The following is a 24,715-nucleotide window of genomic DNA, read 5'->3' as shown; positions in this document are numbered from 1 at the left end:
AACAAACTTCTATTACTTTGGAAAAATGGCAGGATGAAGATATTTTTGCAGCAGACCTCTGGTTTGGGAACGAGTGAAAATGGTTACGTTGGACTTATGTGTGAATAACTTTTGTTATTGTTTATACTATTCACAATGTCAACCCACCCGTACGATTGATTTTATCGATTGAAAAGCGTTATTCAAACCAGTTTGTTAACTTTATTATGAAAGTACGTACGTTATTATCACAATCGTTTAATATAATGCGTGTGTTTCTCCTCACAGGCCTTGTTCTCTGACTGATGTCACTTTGCCAGGTTTCTGAAATACTTGTTGCACATCTTTCACTTGGTGTTCCTAAAAGTTGAAATAAGCGTTACGGATTATAGACGAGCTTGTCGATAAGCTTTATCTGGTATCGAAGCCTGTCTTTTCTTATTGTCTTTGTGCATACGTTCCTTATACGTTTGCATTGCACGTATCAGTTCGTTTGTATTATATGCGCCATCTGTAAAAAGATTATAACAACTGCCAAATCATAATAAAGTACAAACAGACAAACCGATTGATTAACTTGTTGGTATACGTGCATGAATGCGCTATCGTTATTTTTCTCTGACTTAAGTTATCTAACAATCTGGCCTGAGTAGCATCTTGTTTGTAAACCCGTGCTGTGAATTATTACTTATGCCACTAAATGTGACGTATAACTGGTATGCACGAAATATGTTACTACTAATAGTAACGTTGTTCAAATTCTTATGCACGTGGATTTACTTCCTGTTTCTACGACCAGTGTCTTATGTGATATATCAACCTAACTGAGTAACGTATTGCAGCAAATCAAGTAACGTCTGTAACATTTTAATCCTGCCTACAAACTGTGATGCCTCGTGTGACATATTAATATCATTATTATTATTTGGGGATAACACATTATTATTACAAGTATCGCAATTACTAGTATTGCTGTCTAGTAGCAACACGTTGTTCGTAAAGTTAATATTCTATTGAGGGAACAAGAGAATAATTGTGTCAGTGTTCGTTTTCTAGTTAGTGAGTATGGTCCGTCTCTGCTTGGATCAAAGGGCCTTCAGATACCTGGACGACCTTAGTTAAAGATCCAGCATTGCGATTCCGGAAGGCCGTCAGAGGTAGGAAAACTCAGCCAATAAACTAGTAAATAAAGGGAGAGGCCGTAGACTAACTCCATATGGTTCAAGAGAGGCTGTAAAGAGTTAGTTAGATAAACCAGTTGGAAAAGCGATAATAATTACGATTGTGTTTTCCTACTGGGCTACCCTCATCGTGACTTCGTTAAAGGCGGATTGGAAAACACTTAGGATTTGTGGAGATTACCTCATGACTTTTATTACCCGGCTACTTCAAAAATGTTGTGGAACTAGAGAAGCTGGAGATATACTTAGTAAATTACGGGGATCTGTAACAACCTAGGTTGATTATTTCAGAGTTGACTCCAAACAACCAAGTATATGTCAGAATAACAAAGCTCAAGTATTCGTTCACTTCATTGTTTCGAAGAGACATAACATCATCTTTTATGCTATATTGAATGTCGAAAAGCTTTGAGTGTCTGAACAGGTACGCTTCAACTCCATTGTGACTGTACCATGGGCGAAAAAAGACTTATTCACGACTTATCTGGTCTCTTCTATCAATAAAACGTGGTTTGCCTTCCTCCACAAAAGGTCTACTACTTGAAATCTCTAGAGAAATGACTACAATTAATACAGCATTTGGAATGTGTAGGTAGAGATTCCTACCGCTCAGACAGTAAGTCACCCCTGCGATATTTCAGGCTGCATGCCAGACTGTTACTGGTCTTTAAGGTGTTGAATCGTATCAAGATCACATGGTAGTCCATGAGGAGAATATTGAATTGCACAATAGATGCATTTTAAAGTTATTTAGGCACTTTCATTATAAATATAAATCCGTCTATCCAATTATAAGTTTCAAGTTGATTCTGTCAACTGACTAAGCTGTACTGTAGGTGCCAACGGTCGTAAGCTTGGTATGGGTCGCTTAGTTCCGTTGATTTGGGCCCACTTACCTGTAAATATCTCAGCTCCCAGATCATGGGTTACTGATCTTTCTTTTAATTCCAGGTTTATTGCTAACTTGACACAAATATTATCTTCAATTTTCTGCTTAGTTTACAGTGGTGATTTTGTATATGAACAACCAAATGGGGATGGTCTGAGAAACGTTTCCCAGTTCTTAAATAGTGAGGCTTTCCTCGTATCTTCACCTGCTAATACATTTGTCCTCACCGCAGACGCATCTCCATCGGAGTCAAGTACGGCTCTATAGCAAAATAAGAAACCTGTTTTATTACTAAACTATCAGGCAAGAGTGAAAAGAAGTATTCCTGTACTCGAGTAGACGCTTTAATCGTGGTTTAGTTATTATAGATTATTTGGTATAAAGCCCCATGTTTCTACTGAACGTCAAACTCCAATGTTTATTTAACGCCTGAATAAATCACTTAGTCGGCCGTAGTCCGCCAGGATCCAGTGATGAAATTAGGAGTTAATTGTTTGTGATCTCAACATGTTTCCTCGTTAGTTTCTCATCGAAAAACATTACAGAACCTTGTCAATCTAAATGAAGGTCAAGCGACAAAATTATTCATGCAAATCATCAGCATAAACAGTTGAACAAACTGAGAAGATCAAAGTCGATTTAACCCCAACACTGACAAATTTTCAAGCCCTTATGACTGACATGAGTTAGGAGCTGCGTGATTATATTATAAATTGCGATCCGGTAACATCCATCTGCTTAATGTTGATATTAATAGTCGGATTCAGAGTTTCTTTTGAGTGCTTGTTTGGCCGACAACTGCGAGATAGTTTAGTCATTATACCAGTGAAGTGGGATAATATCTTAATTGAGTTACATTATGATCTTCACTGTGTTCAACGTCCGCTAAGAAGACTGATATGGTAGCCAAAATTATGAACCAGAAAACATGTATCACTAACGACTAAGATTGGTTTGATGGCAAATGTTAAAACATATGTTCTCCTCGATAATCACACGAACAATGACCAATGTTTTCTATCTTGTAAATATATTTGATAATTACAATCAACTAGCATACATCAACAACCGGCAGGTAAGAATATTAATAAATGGTCTTTCGAAAATTAGAACATTTAATCAAGTGCATGTAACCCGCAGATGCCTTCATGTTCAACAGATAACTGTCGTCTGTCTGTCCGAAATTCGTATAATTATCAGTATTTTCACCTATAAAGAGAATTTTTGATTACAGTTCATATGTGTTACAAGTATTACTCGGCCCCATCATGTTCGAGCAGTGATAGGGCTGAAAAAATTCCCCGTAACTAAATGAATGGAAATGGGATCTATCTCATTTTCAATAGGTTTTAGTTCAATGAGTTGCTTCTAGGAACACAGGGAATAAACTTCTACTTATGACTTAATCCAATGCATTACTTATGCGTCTGCTTTCGGTACGAAGTGTACCAAGCTCCTTGTCCTTGTTACTTTTAAAAAACTTTGAAATCATTATACAGTTCCACCACATAAATAATTAGACGGTATATTCCCGTAATCATATTTTTATAACATTTTCCAAATTTGTCAGATTAGTCCTCTAATAACTACACTAGAATGGAACTCTATCTGCGGACCCACACTGTTTGTTTTCGATCATATCTGGATGAATGGCATCTAACTGGATTGTCAGAAATATATTACTGGTAGTATCGTTCGCATCCAGTAGACTAGCATCGACATAAGAGATATTGGGCGTTTTACTTTCTGGTGTTTGGTATACGTTTGTCGCGTAGCTTCTTCAAGTATAAACAGCCATTTGTGTCAGCGGAGAGATGGGATTTGCTTCAGCGAGCGCCTTTAATTAAGGTGACTTTACAGGTGCTGTACTTTAGCTAGAATAAGAATGCAAAGGGCTTAGCATGTACCAGGTACAGGAGGAATATCTAGCAATAGATTAGAGGGGGAGTATTTATTATAGTTTGCGTCAACGTCATGATATTTTCTCGGTCACCATGCCATTTTTTGGACCTATCGCGCATGATATTTTTGCGTTGTTTCTTTGAAAAATTTGAAGTGGGATTAATTTTGATCTGGTTATTTATTCTTTGAAGTTGTAGCTTACACTGAGTCACAAAACGTCAGAAAATCCAATGTTTTACTCCATCGGATATATATAATGTGTTTATTTATGAATCATTTTTTATTATTATAATCCAACTTAACTCCTTAAAGATGTTCACGTAGACTTTCTTTTTGCGCATGTAATGAATGAAATCTAACATTTTGGAATTGCTACACATATCTTCTGATCTATTGCCACCGCCTTCTTTTTGACTTATCTTTCAGCCTACTAATACCCGAAGAATTTCTATCATTTTCTTGGTGACCTCCGTCGCGCAGTTATCCCGGTCGGTATGGTATCGAACCGACTTCACGATGATTCTGGTGGGAGATTAGTTCAGTTGTATTAGTTCCATATCATATTATTTTCGAAGCCCAGAGTATAAATGCTGAGAGGATTCCCTCTCAACATGCAACACGAGGAGAAGGTCAGTAATGGCAAGCGCGCGAACATTCAACATGCATCACACGGCTCGTTCATACAGGCTCGGTAGCCCTGCATAGCCTGTTGCTTTTTGTCCCAGTTATGTTACCCTCTTTCCGGCGCAAGTGCATTCTTCAGAAATGCCAGACGTGATACTCTTTATTATTACGCTAGGATGGATCAGTGTAGACAATCATGTGACTTACACGTAAAAACCTTCAGGTAATGTAGTCACGCCGTAACAAATCTACAATGTTAAGATTAGGTCTATTGTTATAGTAGCAAAGACAGACGTTCGAATATCAAAAATGAACATGATTCTAAAAGCTTCACGTAATCTTCACTAAGAGTTAGATGTTGAATGTAAACCTTCCCAGTCATCGCGCGTTCGTCTTTAAGTATAGTGTGGCTAAGATTCAAAGCCACTACAATGTCACAATATTCTTGGACGTTTTATAGTTTATTGGTAGTTTAATTATTCTCCCAACATTTGAACATGTGGTATTAGACGGACTTCACTCAACTCATCTTTGTGGGGGCAAAGGGCCAACACCTGCTTATCAAAGTTGTTGGTTGTCTGAGACTGATTCTGACAGGGGCCCACAATTGGAAAGCTGTGATTCATGTTTACTTAGGCTATTATACAATAGACGCGCTTGGAATCCTTGGCTCACATTCTGTGAATCGTGACACCGTTTCGATTCCTATTATCGTGACCCATTTTTAAATCCATGTTATGCTCTAGTCACTATTCATTCATATTCCAGCTGACCAGAAGTGATTGTAGCTGTAAATAAATCCCCAAAACCAACAGCTCTGGAAGTGTTCGTTATTGGATGCTGACCACATTAGTTTTAGTGGACTCGTTTAGCTGAAGGCTCTCGGTCATGCATCCGTACCAGATCACGTTACAGAACGGCGTGGGAAACATCTCCTACGATCATTAGCCAGATTAGATCAGTCACTTCTCGATATATTGATAACCCATCAAATATACCTTCCAACCTCCTGGCTTCTGACTTTTGATTTCACTGGGTGTGCGCTATTCGATTATAGAAGGTGCTACTGGTAAAGTGTTGTCAAACTACAATACTGGTGGTATCTTCATGGTACTCATAAGCAACCCTAGCGGAAACCTTACTCAGAGAGCACTTAGGAAGATATTTAGTCGTGCAGGGTCACCCTATTTATTAGTAGTTGATAATGTAACCCATTTCACGGAAAGAGATCAACAGCTGGCTTAGTGATACTGGATCCCCTCATCTATTCACACCTCAACTCCATTATCAATCTGGTGGCTTAGCAGAAAATTTCGTACCAATCCCAATAAGTGTTATCAAACCAGTGGACAGAACTAATTCAGAAGAACTAAAAAAGTACGTCGACACTGTCTCGCTCGGATATCTTAATATAGAACATCCAAGATCTCACAAAAGTTCAGCCCAATGCCACAAATTTCCCATATTACGAACTCAGTGAACAAAAATACATCATCTCGAGTATCGTTTTACCGAATAAATGGCAAATGACCATCTACGGAGATCATAATTCAGAGAATGGGTGGTAGAACAGTAAAGATTCTTGATTTAAATGACCATGCAGTTCACAGTAGACATATAGACTGAGTGAAGAATAATGAGTTAGGAGTCTACAATTTTAGCTTTGATAATTCTCTAAGTAACACTGATTCTGTAGATAATTCTGAACTTCATACAGATAGTTCAAATTTTTGTTCTAATGATTCTCCTGCTACTGATGACTCTCTAGATAATCCCAAATTTCGGATAGATGATAAAAATAGAGTTCAGGTTGTCCAACAGCTGAGAAGATCTAACAGAATTGCAAATAAATCCAAACTAAATTATATTCACATAGATAGATCATCAATATGTGGCGGCTGTGGTAAATGACCAATACACTTATTGTACAGTTAAATATTTTATGTTTAGTTCTGTCGTGATAACACTAAAAATTCACACTATATTCTTCGAATCGAAGTTTTCGCTTGTGTATTGCAGAAGTTTTAGACTTGTGGTAGACATGTAGTATTTAGTTATACTACTTCAAATTCATAGATAATCTAGGTAAAGTTACCTATTTTTAACCCTCAATCTACAAAACATGCTCCATGACGTACAAATTCTGCTTTGTTCTGTTGTCAAAGCACGGCAGATCGATACAGTCAAAACATACTTTTCAAACAACGTAAAGACTGAATTCCAATCCAGGTACAAAATTTTTTTCTTTAACTGTCACTAATCAACATAAATATACAGTTCCAAAAATAATTATAGTGAATTTCGCAACAAACCTCCAATTTTTAGGTTTTCGAAACAAATACCTGAGAAAAACGGTGCGACGCCGAAAATGTCTTGGTACAAAGGTACAAACAAACAAGTTCAAAATTTGTGTAAAACAATTATATCAAAAACTCATTTGAATTATTGATATTTATAATAACAATTGTTATTCAGCCAAATAACTTCAGTTCCTCCCTCGACATAACGTTTTCTATGTTTTTTCCAGGAAAATGAAGTGGCTTGAATCCGGATTTATTTGAACAGGTTCCCAGTGCTTATCTAGGTCATTGTAGTGCCGTGCTTCGTTAATAGTTCACCTCAATGACCGTTATAATACCAGTCTTAACGGCGCATAATATCAGAAGGCAAAGGGAAGCGGCAACTACATTTTTATTTAAATAACGTAGGTAAAAAAGCTGTGAGCACATGAGCAAATGTTAGCAAGCGAAACATACATGACACGTAATGGGGTTGGCTGGTAAGCCAACTCACTATGAGCAAGCATTAATCAATATTTATAGTGAGACAACGATGAATGACAGACATATGATGGATAAGATACAAAGTGTGCATACACATACGCACATATAAAAAAGTAGTCAAGGTTAGTAAGCGAATAATTGACAAGATCAAAATATGACTCATAATGGAAAAACGAATTGGCTTGACCAGAAGCTAGAATAAAGTATATGGGCTTAACATATAAACTGATACTATAACATCTTGAAAAAACTGTTACATTATTTCATTTTATCTAAAGGAGAATATCTTGATCTTAGAGTGTTTTCAGAGACTTTCAGGCTAAAAGTTACTCATCATAGAAATAACCCTTTGGTAACTTTTCTGATACTTATGGAAATTTTGCAAGGTTAGATCGACAAAAAAATAACGGAGTCTATGACCGTCCATATGTTCTTTTATGAATATTAGGCACTGTGTTTCGGAAGCCATGTTGGTGTGTGATAGCTTAAAATTGTTCATAGACTAGAGAGTGACATTATATGCACCATTCCTCAAAGCATCTGATGCAGTAACTCTGTCCAACTCTTTCAGATCGAGCGAATGAAGTCCATAAATCCGCTTCTTTCCTGAAGATTGAACTATTCATAAGATTAATAAGTACGCACGAAAGTCTAAACAGTTGGTAAAAAACTAATTACCTCACACTAGTGCTTCACAAGGATATTGGGTGCTGCAATAAGAAACTGAAAGTAAACACGACCTTGAAAGCATTCAAAATAGTATTCACATCGTGACGTACTCTTCATTGTGTGTTGTTGCTAGAAATGACGGTCATTTATACTTCTACTATGTTGAAATGGTTTTCACTAGGGACTGAAATTTAGGCTGTAACATATTGAATGTGTATTTTTCATTAATATTTAGGTGCATTTCACTGAAATCGTCCATAATAGGCTTGTGTGGTATTGCATTCTCTGAAATCTTTCGGTTTCTAGAAAGAGGAGTTTAATTAACTGTCGATGTGCGTTTTTGCTAGAGATCAGCTAACTTCATATTCTAAAGTTATGATCCAAGCAACCACTATAGAGGGAATAAAGGCGGATAAAGAAGAAATAAGGGGAACATTCCGTTAGAAAACAAAAAAATATTAGGAAGACGTTCAAAATCGGGGAAATTGTAGATTTTCCTCTTTTGTCTTTCCATGTTCTGGACGTACTTAAATTGTCAACAAAATGCCCACCGAATGGTCTACTTTTCCACTAAGTACTCGCCAAAATTTTCAGTTTGGCTACACACTTGATTTTCTACCTTTTGCCTTACTCTAAATGTCTACTATGTTCGTTATATAGTTTAACCAGCCGTTTTCTTTGACGGATGACAAGGGCTGCGATTATAGTGCACTTAATGATTGTAAAGGAGAAAAAAACACTTGAATTCGTATGTTGCTGTAAAACATGTGCTTCTGAAGTACTCTTCGATGGAGTGCCAAGTAGTGTAAAACAGCTCGCAAATTCAAGTGTCATGACGTATAACAAGATATAGTGCATAGACGTTTTCGGATTATCTTCCATTAGCCACGTCACCATGGCAATGTGGAATGTAAATGAATAATCCAATGGATTTAGTAGATTTACAAATTTGTCCTTCCTATCTTCTTGCCAAAGACACGCATTCGACGTTCACAGTTCCTCTTCAGACGACAAAGCGAACTGCAAACTTGATAGTCCAATATTAAATTTTCGTAGTTCTTCACGCCCATCAAACTTAGACATTGGTTGCACAGTGTTCGCACTCAAGTCTGATGTAACTGATGATATGTTCTGCAGTAAAATATGCGGTTTATTAAATCTCAAGCATTTACCTCAACTGGACACGTGACTTGCCCGGCCGAAAACGTGCTACCCACGCGCTTCAACTCAGACGTTGGGGGAGGGACGCATCCACATGCGTCGAACTAGTTCATTGACATTTTTAAATAAAACGCCTGCTTCGCAATTGGTGAGTTGTATGTCTATCTTCCTGTGGGTAATATCACGATGTGTTTCTTGTTACAGATAATCCTAGGTAATTATTTGCTTAAGTATAAAGTAGTTTGATATTTTTTAGGTATCTTGACAAGGTTTTAGTGACTTCAACACTTTTTGAATTCTACAGGACTTGAATGGAAGAAGTAATTGTACCGTCAAGACGGCAAACTAGGCTTTATTGGAATATGTTATAGTTACATGAGGCGGTTTTTCATTATGTTGAGTGATAGGATCCTACCATAAATTAAATTTTTCCGGGTTACTCAGAATTTCAAATAAACGGAGTAATATATATGGGATTCTAGGCCAATAAAGTATACTTTAATAAACTACTCTATGTTACTAATTGGTCGATCATATGAACAACTTTTCTCAAGCTTTTTTGCAAAACAAGAGTTTTATTTCTACAAAGCTTTAGTGAATATGTGGAAACCGATCCCCAGATAGATGTTGCACTACGCATAATGTCGCCCCAATACCCAATCTACTTTTTAGAACAATTTTATTCTACAGGTAAATACGGTACTTAATATGAAAGAGATGGCAAAGTAGTTTATTAGTTAGTGAGCAGTAAGTTGAGGATCAGTGAACTCAATGCCTAGACCTTCTGGCTTTCTTTTCAAATCCATCTTCACTTTGGAGCTAAGTAAAATGCGAGTTAAGTATCACAATCGGTTCCTGACTCATGAGGTACATAATAATTACTGTATTAATAGGAGTATTTATATCCCGGGAACTTGATTTTCTGAATATCGTTCTTGACAAAATATTTAGTGATCATATTCACATCAGCACAAAATTCAATATTCACTGACGTTTTGAACAGTATTGTTTGGGTTGTATGTATCTTCATACTAACGCTAGATAATTGGGTTGATACCCAGTTTAGTACATTTCTCATGGTATTGCTCGCAAAAACCAAGCCAATAAATTATCAATGAATGCCAAGCTCTTTTGAAATAATATCTTTCGAAAAATTAGATTTATATGAAATGTATAAACAACAATCTTTGAACCGAGATATTAGGTCAAAAACCAGTTGTGTTAAACCATGCGCAGTTAATCAACGCGATTTTTACGATCGTTTGACGATGAGAAATAAGACATGTTTGAATAGAAGATACGTTCTTGGCCTTAAGAAAAGAACTTTGAATATTTTAGTCAGTCATGTCTTAGATTCCTCCATTATTGTGTAACTAACTCCCATATACTTTTTCAGTGATAGCCTTAAGTGGTACACAGTATCGTAGTTCTTTAACTTCTATGCATTATTCACGGCTTTAAACACCTTGTATAGTACCCTCATGATCACTAAATAGAACAAGGGACTTTTAAATGCTTATTACTGGTAGTCACTTATCTTTTTATGTACGAAGCATTTCACTATTCAAATTCTTTTATTTTGTAATGTTTTTATTGGTACATCTTCTAAAACTATGTATCTGTTTATTTAAAATACACAATGAATAATCGTTTCATTATCACACCTATTAGTGCAGAAAACCAAAGTAAAAACAATGCTAGAAACGAACTCGAAAACCACAATATCTCCGAGGGATGTAGATTTGCGTATAAATGTGATCAATCCTGTTGATAATGAAAAGGAATCACTTCACACTTATCAGAAGAGATATCTGTCATCCAACAAAGATGTTGACTACCGAACTTACTTGCCACGAGTTCAAATGGATTCTATACGAAAAGATTACTCTCTTGCTGGAAATTCATCATCTATTAAAACTTCGTGTGTTACCGCCTATGATTATGGTCAACCTTTTGTAGACAGAAAATGGTGTTCTTTACAGAATAGTGAGCAGTCATTAAATCTTAAAATTAGTGGTTTTACGCAATCTAGTCTTAACAATTCGCTATCTGGAAGAATGTGGCGGAATGAACAATCAGATTCGTTCAGTCTACCAACAATTAATGTCCCCCGTTTAAATCCTACTGCTCTCCTGCCTACCCCTTCCACAAAGCCATTCAAGGAGTCCGATAATCCGCCTCATTGTTATGGTCATCAAAATTAGATTCGACATTTGCAACAATAATGTGTGACAAAGACAGTATTCATGAGCCTACACATATATTATTCTTAATAATTCTAGAATAAATAACAAATTTTCACGTCAACTCAGGGTACTCAGTCACAGCAATCTCCCTGATTCCAGTTGAGCACAGTTCGCTCCAATATTTTTATATATACATATCATTTTTGTGGAAATAAAGTACAGGTGATGTTTTTTATTACTCTTTACTCTAAAAAATTCCCTTAACCAAATATTCGTTGCTATCAGCCAAATTATGAATAGCCACAAATATTGTACATTCATCTGAATTCTTATTTAGTTCACTTGCTATTTTCCTTGATATTTTTTTGTGTATACTTTTGAAGTAAGAATCATTATATGTTGGCAATTTGTCTTTTTATGCGTTCGTTAGAATATATCTTTGTTTCAGTATCAAGTCTGTGTTGTTAACAGTTAAGCTGGATTGTTTTTACCTAAATATAAGGTAGGGAGAAGATATGATTGTTTTAATAAATATGTTACATGCAATTTATTATTGTATTCGTTAATATTATTTTCAATTGTTTGATCATGCGTATGTTGAGAGCAACGTTGTTAATTTTAAGATTTTCTCATCCTTACTGTTTAGGAGAAATCAAATTGTTCATCTTGCATACTAAGATGTTCAAACTAATAATTTATTCCGTGATCCATAGTTTGAGAACGTTACAAGTATCAGTTATTAGCCTGTGGTCCTATCGAACAATTGATGAGTAGTGGTAACTGAGACAGCATAATATGTATAGGGATTTCTTCGTGTTTGCCAAAAGCAATCGCTTTTTTAACGACAGTTTTTCGCAAAACCTTTAAGAAATCCCCACTCATATTGACTCGTTCACATCATTGTAACAATTGTTTAACGTAGTTGCTGAGTAATCTGTCAATAAAGTGGTTGTAACTGTGAATCATAAGGTTCTCATGTTATTGAATATTGAAAACCATACTGTAATGATCACAGTAGTGGGTTTGTGGATCAGTGGTAAACGCGTTCGACTTTCAGTCACTAGGTTTCAGGGTCGAGTCCCCTTTCTATTTGGACAACCGGACAATATCACTAGTTAAAGCTGAATACACGAATCTGAATCTGGTAAATTAGTTAATTAACGAGAGGTTACTATTATTATTATTATTATTATTATCCTTGCTAATTCATCTGTCTATTTTTACATTTATAGCTGGGTCTGTCAAATATGTCTTATTATTGTACAGGTCTGTACAGAATTATCCAGGCATCTAAACACAACAATAACATTTTTCTACAGATTCCACATATTATACAATTATTGTTCGTCCAACCATATATCTGGTGCCCCCCTGTGTTAAAATAAATAAATATTTAAAAAAGATTTAAGAAACCCTGAACATTTAGCAATAATAATAGGTACACGCTGATTAAACCTAGTGTTTTGCAAATGAAACGTTCCTTAATGGAAAGTAGCAACCAGAAGAGCATATTATTAACACCGACATTGAGGTCAAGTCTTCGTTTGGTTTTGACCGATGGGCTGAAACGATGATGAAAACATGCCATGCTGAGAAATTACCGTGTATTTTCTAATGACTGACGTTGTGTTAAAAAAATATTCCCAGGTATTGAAAATTGTGACATTTCTGTAGATTGATTATAATAACAGACAGATAACATATATCCATCCAACTTCATGGCTTTCCAAATTTCAAGGCCAGAATATATATATATATATAATGGTTTCAGCCAGGTGATCAAAGACAACCAGAAACTTGACCCAAATGTATGTCAGCCCAAGTTCTCACTTTGGCACAGTAAGAGAAAGAATGCACAGAATGTGAAATATAGTAGGAAGAATAACGATTTATATACGGAGTACGAATATATATACTCCATTTCGCGTTCTGCTTATTCATTTGGTAGTGATACTAGTATTTGGCTGCTTGAACTGGATTTAGTGGAACGGAGTAGTTGGAAGTCGCTTGTTTTGACCTTCAGACCATCGCGCTACACAATCGTCAAATTTGTAACTTAATATTTTCTTGTAAAGTAATCTTGTGGGTTTGTTTTAAGTAAAGTTAAGTCTTCGACATTTCGTAAAACTGTTGATAAGTCTTTGAACCATCGTTGCGCAAACAATTACGGTATCTTTTGGATAACGAAATGAAGCTATAAAACTTGTCCGATCTCACTTTATAAAATAGATAGTTTCGACATTGACATCTCGTTATTTGTAGGTCATATCCGTCACAGATTGATCTCAGGGTACAATTAAAAACCAAGAAGGACTGGAAATCCTGAGTTTGATCTCTGCAGCGGTGGTGGGTACTCACTGATGAAGAGTCCTATGCTGTGACTAAACAGCTTTCCAGTGCTCCTTAGTTTTCAACAGTACCTTATATCATTCCCTGATAAAATAAATCAGTCTCCTCAAGTTCTCTTCCACTTCCTTTGTTTGTTAGTCATTATAATCGTTATTAATTATGAAGGTTGTATAGGTAGTCTAGTAAATTTTATCTTTTTCTTGACCTTTTTTATTAGGCTAGCAATTCCTTTTCTGTGCTCTCAAGTGAAAATGCCATACCGAACCTAACTAACAGCCGATCAGTTTCAAAGAGTAGACAGACAAGATCATTGCTGAAATACTGGAATAGTGTGTGGCAGTTTTTTAGTTCTATGTATATTTTTTAGATAAGTAACGTAACTCATTTATAACGTACTGACTTATTCACTGGAATTCGAGTCACACATTTGGATGAACTATCCATAATGTATTTAGTGAAGTTGTTAAATCCTCACTTAATAGATGGAAAATACACAATGATGTAAATCTGCACTATGCGCTAGTATTTACTATGTCACATATATAGACAAACATTTTTACAAAAGCTAACCAACTTCTTTATGGAAAATAGGAATGGATACTTGTGTTTTGTCATTGGAACATCGTTAACATTCTAGATCTAGAAATTTTCATTCTGATTAGTTCCCTTTTACGTAAGTTGTCATTCACAGGCCTGTTGATTTACATTCGTCTTACTTATTTTTAACTTCCTATTTACCAAACGCATTTATAAACGTAGTTATGTCGCTTCTTGATAAGCCCAGATAAATTGGAGCCGGTATCGTTAGATGTTAAGTGCGGCAGTTATCGCATTTTATTGTTGGATTAGTAAAGGAATACAGACAATTCTACTACTATTCATATATGAACAAACCTAAAATGATTTAAAAAATTAAATAATCAACGTCTCTAGTGGGTAACTAACTACCTCACACCCGATATTGTTTAGTTCCACTAGTCACGGCTTCTTACCAGAACTCAGGGGATTTCCTCTCGAAGCTAGTCACTAGTGAGTGAGCACATGATAATTGTCAGTATAGGGTTGTGGAAATTGTTGAGTTTCATTGAAATTATGAACCCATCATTGTTGGGTCACTATTAAAAACCTGGAACTATTAGACGGCTGTTTCATCCTAGTACGTACGTACGAAGTTCTACGTTGTGATCGACTGACCCATCCTAGTATGGGACTCCTCATGAATGAGAATCCTCAGGCGGGAATCAAACTCAGGACCTTTGGCATCACACGCCTCTAAACTACTGGGCAGTCATCCGATGGTATTGTTATCTAACTTCAATCAATCTACGACACGGCGCAACTATTTTCCATTGCTTTTGCTGGGAAACTGCCTCACACCCGCCAATATACAGTGACATTGCAGTAGTGAAAAATCGTGTACATATATACAGAGATGATAATGGACTTTACAAGAGTTTTTATTTTCATGATATTTACATGACCATGAAAAAGATCAACTTTCAGGCACATTAGTGAATCATGTAAACTGATTTATAGTTGGTTTCAATATTCAGTTGATTAATAAACGTAGCAATTTAAAGTAATGATAAGTTTAGTGTTTCCAAAATGATCTTCCAAACAAGCCCTCACCAGTTGTATTGAATACTATATTATTTATACTGTATTGCTTTCTCACTTCATATTTAGTTGCTTATTTTTATTCGCCTTAATAATAAATAAGGTTTCGATCCTGCACAAATTCATTATGGTGTACATCGTTTCCATTCACGTAGACAACAGCAACGTATCTTCAGTCCTATGGCTAGTTTATGGAAAGCTATGCAAAATCAAAGTCAAATAATGGTTATGACTCGTGGTTTAAAGGAGCCTCGTGCTTCAATTATTGGCAATTTAGTTGCTTTCGATCGTTATTGGAATTTAGTAAGTGACAATTAGTAATTTTAAAAAAAACCATGTACAGTTTATCTGTTCTGCATAAATTTGTGTTATAATTGACTTTTATATCGAAACAATCCACACTGGATAAACATATATACACCCAATAAGACTGATCAAATTCCATTTTATGTCATCAATAACAGAATATATCCCAAATTCAATTAATTTACAGTTTATCAGAAGGGGGTTTTGTGGAGATTTTATTAATTTTATATAGTTGAGATAATGAGTCAATTGAAGCTAGACTACCATGGAAAACCTGGAAGTACTGGACGGCCGTTTCGTCCTATTGTGGGACTCCTCAGCAGTGCGCATCCACCATCCCGCCTCGCGAAACTGATAGGTCCTGGGTTCGAGTCCCGCGAGCTCGACCGTGAATGCGCACTGCTTGGAAAGAGATACTACAAACTTATTCACATTAATTTAACTACCAATACATGCCAGTAAAACTTAAATAAATAAATAAATGTCATAGGCATAGTTTTAATGTGATTTTAATCTCATTCACATCTTCATTTGCTATTAATACTTTGTTAAGTAGTTAAAAGTAGTCGGAAAGAAACTCGAAACTTAGGTGTTGTGTTTGTTAGGATCAGTCAGCAAACGGTACCTGGAACAATAAGGAAACGGACATATATGAACCACCAATCAACTGTATAGTAGCTGAGCAAAACACATTCAAAGCATCTAGCTCAGAGAACGAAAATTCACTTGACCTACAAATCACCATCACTAAAAGTTTAGATCAGCATGACATTTTGCACTACTTAAGGACCGATCAGTTATGTTTTTATTAATTATATTAATTAACCGTGCATCATCGATGTTCTTATTTTTCATTCTTTTCTAAATATCTTTAGATTCTAAAGAATGTGACTGAGTATTCTGTTCATCTTCCGAAATCAGCTTTAAAAGGTGTAGGTTTTGTTTATTCCTAGAAGTCATTTTGATTTTTACATTTATTTCACCACGTTCGCATATCTATATTCATAGTTTTAGGCAATAATTTAATTCCCTTAGTTTGAATACAAGAGAACAGTTTAGAAAATTCTGTTGATCAATATACTTAATTGAATCACATGTATTTACATGAATACAGTTCTAATTGCTAGACAAAAATATAAGCACTGGTAGTATTCAATATGTTATTAAGATCCAAATGTATAATGCTTGAAATATCAAATGTTTAACTGTGATTTTGAACATGAAATTCTGGTTGATGTTAATCGGTATCCAAACTAATCAGTCATATTACTCAGTAATATGGTGAGCCAATCAGAAGTAGTCTAATGAGAAGGTCAATTGATGGCAATCAGAAGTGATCTTAAGGACAAGAGCATTTCATTAGCTAAGAAGTGGGTCAATTTACTAAGGATTATAGTGGTATATATATGAATGAGTATTTGTGCATTTTATCCAGTAGTTCAATGCACTTTCTCACTCGCTGTTGTGTTTTTGCTCAAGTAATCAGTTGGGGTGTGGTAGCGCATAGCACACAGTATACCAGTATCAGATTTTGAACACCGTCCATCACAACACTCAGAAATATATTTTATCAGTTAATGAAATTTCTTTATTAACAAACATTGCTTGATGCCATTCTGTGATAGTTAATGTAGAATCTCATATATATATATATATATATATATATATATATATATATATATATATATATATATATATCCTTGACCTTGACAGGGATCGATGATCTGTTCGATATTCAGTGACCCAACTGCCGGATATATATATATATATATATATATATATATATATATATATATATCAGTTTTCATCCTACATCAACACAGTGAGATGAAATCATCAAGGTGAATCCCAGACTATTCGAAGTAGTAGTACTATCCGGTATAGTAGAAAAGATTCGGTATAGATATTGTGACTCATGAAGAAAGAATAAATCAGCTTTGCAAAATGTAAGAAATACTAAGGGAAGATTCACTGAATACATCTACTCTTTTGTTACCGATTCTAATATATATTACTCAAAATATGAAGGATTTCACTGATTATTTCAACGTATACAAATTTCCTCCATATAATATCAACTGTTTAACTTAATATCATGGATTTTGTATTAAAATTACGGTTTAACTTACACTTATATCTTAGATATTTCAAATAATTATCACCTTAATAATCTCCTATAAAGTTTAGAGTGTCGACTTAAAGTATTTCTCCTTTAATTCTACTTCAAAATCACTGAGGGAGGGTACATACGTAAACATTGTTCTATTTACTTTATTGTGGACAACTAAGTAATATCCGTGAACTTCACACTTTAAGCATAAACCTAAATAAATAAATCTCTAGTCGATTAATCAAACTGAAATAATCCCTAGACTTGAACAATAACTAGAATATAAAACCTAGTTAAAATATTATCTAAGGTGTTCTTATTTATTTAACAATAAATTAATCACAGTAAATAATAAGATTGAAAGTAGGTATCAAATTCAGATCAAAATAGTTTGAAGATGGAATATGACCATATTAAGGAATTACTGACAAAAGAGTTTCATAATAGACTAAAATAGATGTTTACAGTGACTCTCTCCTATAAAAGTAGGTAGAAACAAGACTAGCGAGTCATAGCATAAGTTCATGAAGTTACTAATTATTGAGTCTTGATATATTGGTAGGTGAATAATTCTTGTGTACGTTTCATATGGTTGGAAACCTTCAATCACTTGTCTTATAATCTTATAATGTAATATTACACTATACATTTCATTTCCCAACGTTATTTGATTTTTTTAATATGTGTCAGTCAGTCAGCTACAACGTAGGACCAGGCACATATATGCATTGGTCCAAGTTGCCATACCTCATTAGCACAACAAAATGAACACCAAATTCATAGAAGTAGTTAATTTAGTGGTGGTAGTATATAAAAGATAGGTTGTATATAAGGATATAGTATAGGAAAGAAGAAAGTTATGAAGCAATTTTAATCTCAAGGTTTAAGAGAAGATAAAGAGTGTATACACCTACGCCATTGTGATCGATTCTGAGCCATGTCACCTAAAGTCTCCAACCATTGGTTATGATAGTCACGCGGACCCCAACCAAGTAGTCTGCATCTGCCAACATAGATCATACTAGAAGTTAGTGAATTCAAGCACTGATGCCACGTTTTGGTTTGGCCGCCCCTAACTTTCTTCCAACCATCCCCAACACTAGTCAGTGTTGCGCGTCGTGGTAATCGGTGTTCAGGCATACGTAACACATGGCCTAACCATCTCAATCGATGAAGATTCATGACCTCATCAACTGATTTACCTACATTCCCTAATACCCTGATTGTAACCTCACTATAACTTACCCGGTGTGTGTTCTGTTAATTTAAACTATTATCATCTGGACACTGTTAATTTCTATCTTGTCAATAGTCTTTCTCAGAGTACAGATACAAATATGACAAAATCAGTCTATGAATATTCGTACTAGGTTCTATTTTTTTCCTTACTAACTGACAAAATTGTTTTTATAACTTACCAAATGCATATTCGTGCATTTGGTTTCAAATTATACTCTTAATGTGCCATCTAGTAATACTAACCGGTTGCCCAAACTAAAGAGGCAGAATGACGTTAAAACTTTGAATCTAGTGATTAAAAATCAAACACATTTTAACCATTAAAGTATCGTCCCACTCACCAACTTGTTGCAAATAGTTTTTTTTGTTAATATGCTACAACGATACTTCAATAATAACAACAATGCGCACATATTTTTGATTAATTTAATGACATTAATTTTATTCTGTCATAGAAATACATCTTAAATTGTTATAACGCTCTTCTACACGAATGGGACGCTAATTTGCCTTTGACGAATATCTACACTAGGTTCCCTCCCAGTGTCTATTCTACAGGACTTTGACACAACTCAGATCAAGAACACATGATTAGCCTGACTAGAATGTAAATATATTTCCACACCAAAAACCGACAACAATCCTACACAATCACAATAATAATAAGGATAGGAGAATATATAGCTCATCTAGTACCTGTCAAACTATATTACAAGTCTGACTAAGCAAACAACCAATCATTCTCGCCCACACATCCTAAATATTCTTCTCAATTTGTTCTTGTAGAATGGAAAACCGGGACGAAGTAAAAAACGACGGGAACAACGTTTACGAAAGTTTCAACGAAATAATGACGCTTTATTTCAGTTAAAACAATGTTCAAATTTATGCCAATCACCATCCAATCAAACTGATGATCAGCTGAAGGATAGTAAATACATATTTTTGTAATATTTATGTTAAATGATTAAATTATATCATTTCTATCACGTTATGTTTAATATGTATAGTTTCTTGTTAATTTAAAATTTAAAATAATAGGACGAAACGGCCGTCCAGTGCTTCCAGGTTTTCCATGGTGGTCTAGCTTCAATTGACTCATGGTTTCAATTATGAAAATACTGAAATATCCACAAAAACTCCTTCTGATCTATAATGATATGCTCACTAGTGACTGACTGTAAGGAATGTTTCTTTGAGTTCTAGTGGTAGGCAGTGACCAGTGGACTTCAACCAAGTCTGTTGTAGAGATATCAACTCACTGAAGACAATTGGTGAACGGTTGCTCAAAACATCATGGATCGGTTGAAGTTAGACATTAACACCGTTGGATGCCGGCTCAGTGGTCTAGAGGTTAAGCGCTCGCGCGCGAGACTTATAGGTCCTGGGTTCGAATCTCGCGAGGCGGGATCGTGAATGCGCACTGCTGATGAGTCCCTATATAGGACGAAACGGCTGTCCAGTGCTTTCATGGTGGTTTAGCTGCAATTGACTCAAGATCTCAACTATGAAAATACTGAAATATCCAGAAAAAACCCTTTCTGAATTTAAAATTCATCTTATTCAGTTAATTGTAATCAACGTAGAACCTGGTGTAAATATTACATTAGTTCAGTTGGCTCTACAATACAAACATAATTAAATGAAATGAATGAGATAAATTACAAACAAAAAGCCTGAAATAATGTAACAACAGTAAAATAATGTAAAAGACTAAACATTGACATGGTGGAATAAAAATGACATGTATTAAGAGGTATCTAGAAGATAAAGGATGAATGTATCTGCATCACAGTATGATCGATTTCAAGCCATATCATCTAATGTCTACAACCATTGATTGGAATTATTGCATGAATCCCTACCATGGTAGTTTGAATCTCACTAACATGACTTGAACCAACAGTTGTTGATCTCGTGAATAGATGCTATATCTTCTACTATGTCTCTGTAAAACACTAGTTAACCAACCAAATCTACTTTCATTTTAATCTGATAACACTTTAATACTACATTCCATTGCATAAGTCACTGATCTTAAACTCTAAAAAGAATTACTGAATAAGTGAATATCTAAAAAATCAAATTACATGGTATAGACCAGATAAATGTTGCTTATGCTAATTCAGTGAACACTATATCATCAATACAGTGTCAGAAAACTGCCAATTTTTTCCTAACAAAATACATTAAGCATATATGGTATTAAATTGGTGTCTTTTATATAATGATCCATATTGTGATTAAATATTTATTGGTTTTCGATTTAATTCGAGTATCGAATTGTGTTAAACTTGACTAAATGACATGTTTGTTAGTTGTACATGTGAAAAGCACTAGATTTACCTTATTCTGTTAATCATTAGACAAGTTATAAGCTCTGATAACTAAAGTAAACCACCAATTACCATTTAATACTTAATTTTATAATCTTTAGAACAGTTCGACTGAATGATGAGTATCAAATGCTTTAAACTAAGTTTAAAGCCTCAGAGAGTGTGGATTTCCGTTCATAAAGGCAAGAAAATGTTCAAACAACTAACTAATTAACTCCGAAGACTTTCTTTTTACTCAAAAATATAAACAAATAATTAGTTAGACATTAACACCGTTGGGTGCCGGTTCAGTGGTCTAGAGGTTAAGCGCTTGCGCGCGAGACTTATAGGTCCTGGGTTCGAATCTCGTGAGGCGGGATCGTGGATGAGCACTGCTGATGAGTCCCTATATAGGACGAAACGGCTGTCCAGTGCTTTCATGGTGGTCTAGCTTCAATTGACTCATGATTTTAACTATTGAAAATAATATACTACTTATGTTCATCAATCGTTCTGTTACAAATTATATATTATAACATTTTTATTCCACTAACTTTGATATGTATCTTTATTTTCACTCCTTATAAATATTTGTAACTATCCCGTTTTATTAGATAAACCATTAGAAATCGGACAGTTATTTCCTGATCAGTTTGAAAATCATGATCAAGATGGGATTGTGGAAAAAGAAGTATATGATGATGAAATTAATAGACTGAGACCTTTTCATCTACTCGGTAAATCCCCTTTATCTGATACAAATGATCATGATGATCAATCTATCAAAAAATGTGATAAGATTGATAAAAGTGTTTCAGTGAATATTCATAATCATTTAGACGAGAATAATAATAATAATAATTGTCATTATTATAAATCGTCAAATTGGACATCATCTATGGTTGATTTGAATGAACGAAATATGTCTGAACTGTCTGATATGTGAGTTTTATATCATGTGATTGTTGTTGTTGTGGTTTTTCCGTTCACATTTTGCGTTTTATAACAAAGTGTTCAGCTTAATCGTACTGAATAGTTTCGATTGGTAATGTTTTCGTGCTCAGGAATTGTACTACTAAAGTAAATATATGAGCTTATCTTAAGGAATATTTTGATGGATGATTGAGTTTCCATTAAAATATATTACGTATTTGATGCACTTGATAGTTACCGATGTTAGTACAGTCTGTCTACATTCCACTGCTAGCCATAATCCTTTTTTTGGTACTGCTTGTGCTAAAAGTAGTTGTATCCGCATAATCTGTACAGTATAAACATATGCTAATAGACGCTAGTCAAAGTTCAGTTCTGAACTTCACTGTTTTTATTAATAATATAAACGTCATATCCATTGAACAACGTATGGCGGTAAATAAATCCCCCAAATAAATAGTTATATGCGTTTTCGATATTGATACTTGACCTCATTAATCTTACTGGACACACTTAGCTAAAGACTCTCAGTCACGCATCTGTACTAGATCATGACTGGGTACGCCGTGGTACTTATTCTTTGCAACTGCTAGCGAGCCTAGACTAAACGCTTCTCGATATATCGATAGCCTTCGAAGTATATTTTCGAACCTCTCCATTCCCGACTTCTGATTTGACTTGATTGGTATACCTCAATTATAAAGGTGTTACATATAAAAGCATTGTCAAACTCCGAATGCCTATGGCATCTTTAACGATAATGGTGATGTGAATTCAATAGATAACGCTTTCAGAGTTTGAAATAAAATGTACTCACTTCAAACCTCGATATGAACGTTAGCACCGATGAGCTCGAAATGGGATGAAACATGCGTCATAAATTCTATTGCTAGAAACAATTTACCTATTCAAATTCATTCAGTATTGTTTGTTTGAATCTTCCCAGCGATTTGTTAGGACTGCAACTAGTCAGTCTCTAATTGGCATATGTGCATACTGTGCGTATTGCCCCAATTTAGCCTTAATTCACAAGCATGGTAAGCAAAGATGGATAGTGGCTAGCAGTGGAATCCAGTTTGACGCGCGTTTCGTCCTATTTGGGACTCGTCAGCTGGATATACCTGCATCTTCAAATTAAGTACTATTTTTCTTTTCTTATCAATATTTTTAATTATTCTTTATTTTATTCTAGTTCACTTTGGTATAATTTACAAACTCATCAGAAACATTCTTTCACTGAGAAACAACATAATCAACAAAATGAATTAATTTCCATTGATGATCATCATTATGACAATGATAATGGTGATGACAGCAACGAACAACAATTATTTATCCGTGGTGCTAATATTATTTTAATACGAATTATTTCAGAGAAACAATTGCAAAATTGAACAAACAGAATTCTCTATCGGTTTATTTTTTCACTTCTCCATTCATCTTCTTTTATCCAATTTGTAATTTTGAGTAAATGAATAAATCAGAAGGGGTTTTTGTGGAGATTTAGTATTTGCATAGTTAAAAGCATGAGTCGATTTAAGCTAGACCACCAAGGAAAACCTGAAAGCACTGGATGGATGCGCACTGCTGAGGAATCCCACAATCGGACGAAATGGCCGTCCAGTGCTTCCAGGTTTTCCTTGGTGGTCTAGATTCAATTGACTCATGCTTCCAATTATGTAAATGAATAAACTCAAAATTTCGTATATATATGTGTATATGTATGCCAAGAAATAAGTTTACTGTTTATCCTTATCTTCCTTACTTTTACTCCATAATAAGACGGACATTGTATGGTTTACAACAAGGGAAATGTTCATACTTTTAAATTGTTAGAGGGTCAAATACCTAAGGCATATATATTAAAAAGGAATTTTTATGTTCAAAAAATATTCAATAGTTGCTAAACCTATATTTGTTTTTCCCAATATGGATGTCAAAGAGGATGTGGTAGGTTTTATTACTTGATATACGGAATAAGAAGCACATTAGATCTTGATTTAAACACACAAGTCTTTCACCATTCTCCATAGAATAATAGGATATATAGTCCCTATACAAAGTAAGGAAGTAAATAAATAGGTTAACTTTGAAGTTTTACTGCTGATGGATTATTGGCTACCTCCTAAGCGTCCAATTTAGACTATTACAGAGGACCACAAAAGGTTGGGACCTAATTTTCCTTGTTTGTTTCACAAAGAGGTTAAAAATTTCTCAATACTACAGCACCAAAGTTTAAAACCGAACAGGAACACCGTGTACCTGGTCTGTCGACTTATTTGTAAAGTATAACTCCAACAAGTAAAAGTATTTGTTTTGAAAGTAGAATAACACATTCTCAGTAACATGGTCGTTCAAGCTGCATGTACAATAATATAGATTTGTAAAATTTCGGCCTAATAAATATGCATATGGTTATTTACAGAACTAGATTATTGAATATAATAAAGCGCGACAGACTTGGCATGATAT

General features: G+C 34.8%; 1 protein-coding gene across 1 annotated transcript; it reads left to right on the top strand.

The window, feature by feature from the left end:
• Nucleotides 1-10,882: 10,882 nt before the first annotated feature.
• On the top strand, nucleotides 10,883-23,637 carry Smp_160100 (hypothetical protein; the record flags this gene model as incomplete). The annotated part of the gene is made up of 6 exons (XM_018797651.1): nucleotides 10,883-11,378; nucleotides 15,444-15,643; nucleotides 16,522-16,578; nucleotides 19,782-19,926; nucleotides 21,925-22,252; nucleotides 23,436-23,637. The coding sequence occupies 6 exons, from the start codon at nucleotides 10,883-10,885 to the stop codon at nucleotides 23,635-23,637; spliced, it is 1,428 nt and encodes a 475-aa protein (XP_018652672.1).
• Nucleotides 23,638-24,715: the final 1,078 nt, after the last annotated feature.

This window comes from Schistosoma mansoni, chromosome 5 (assembly GCF_000237925.1).
Source record: "Schistosoma mansoni strain Puerto Rico chromosome 5, complete genome".
NCBI lineage: Eukaryota > Metazoa > Platyhelminthes > Trematoda > Strigeidida > Schistosomatidae > Schistosoma > Schistosoma mansoni.
This window is presented reverse-complemented; position numbering and strand designations above follow the sequence as displayed.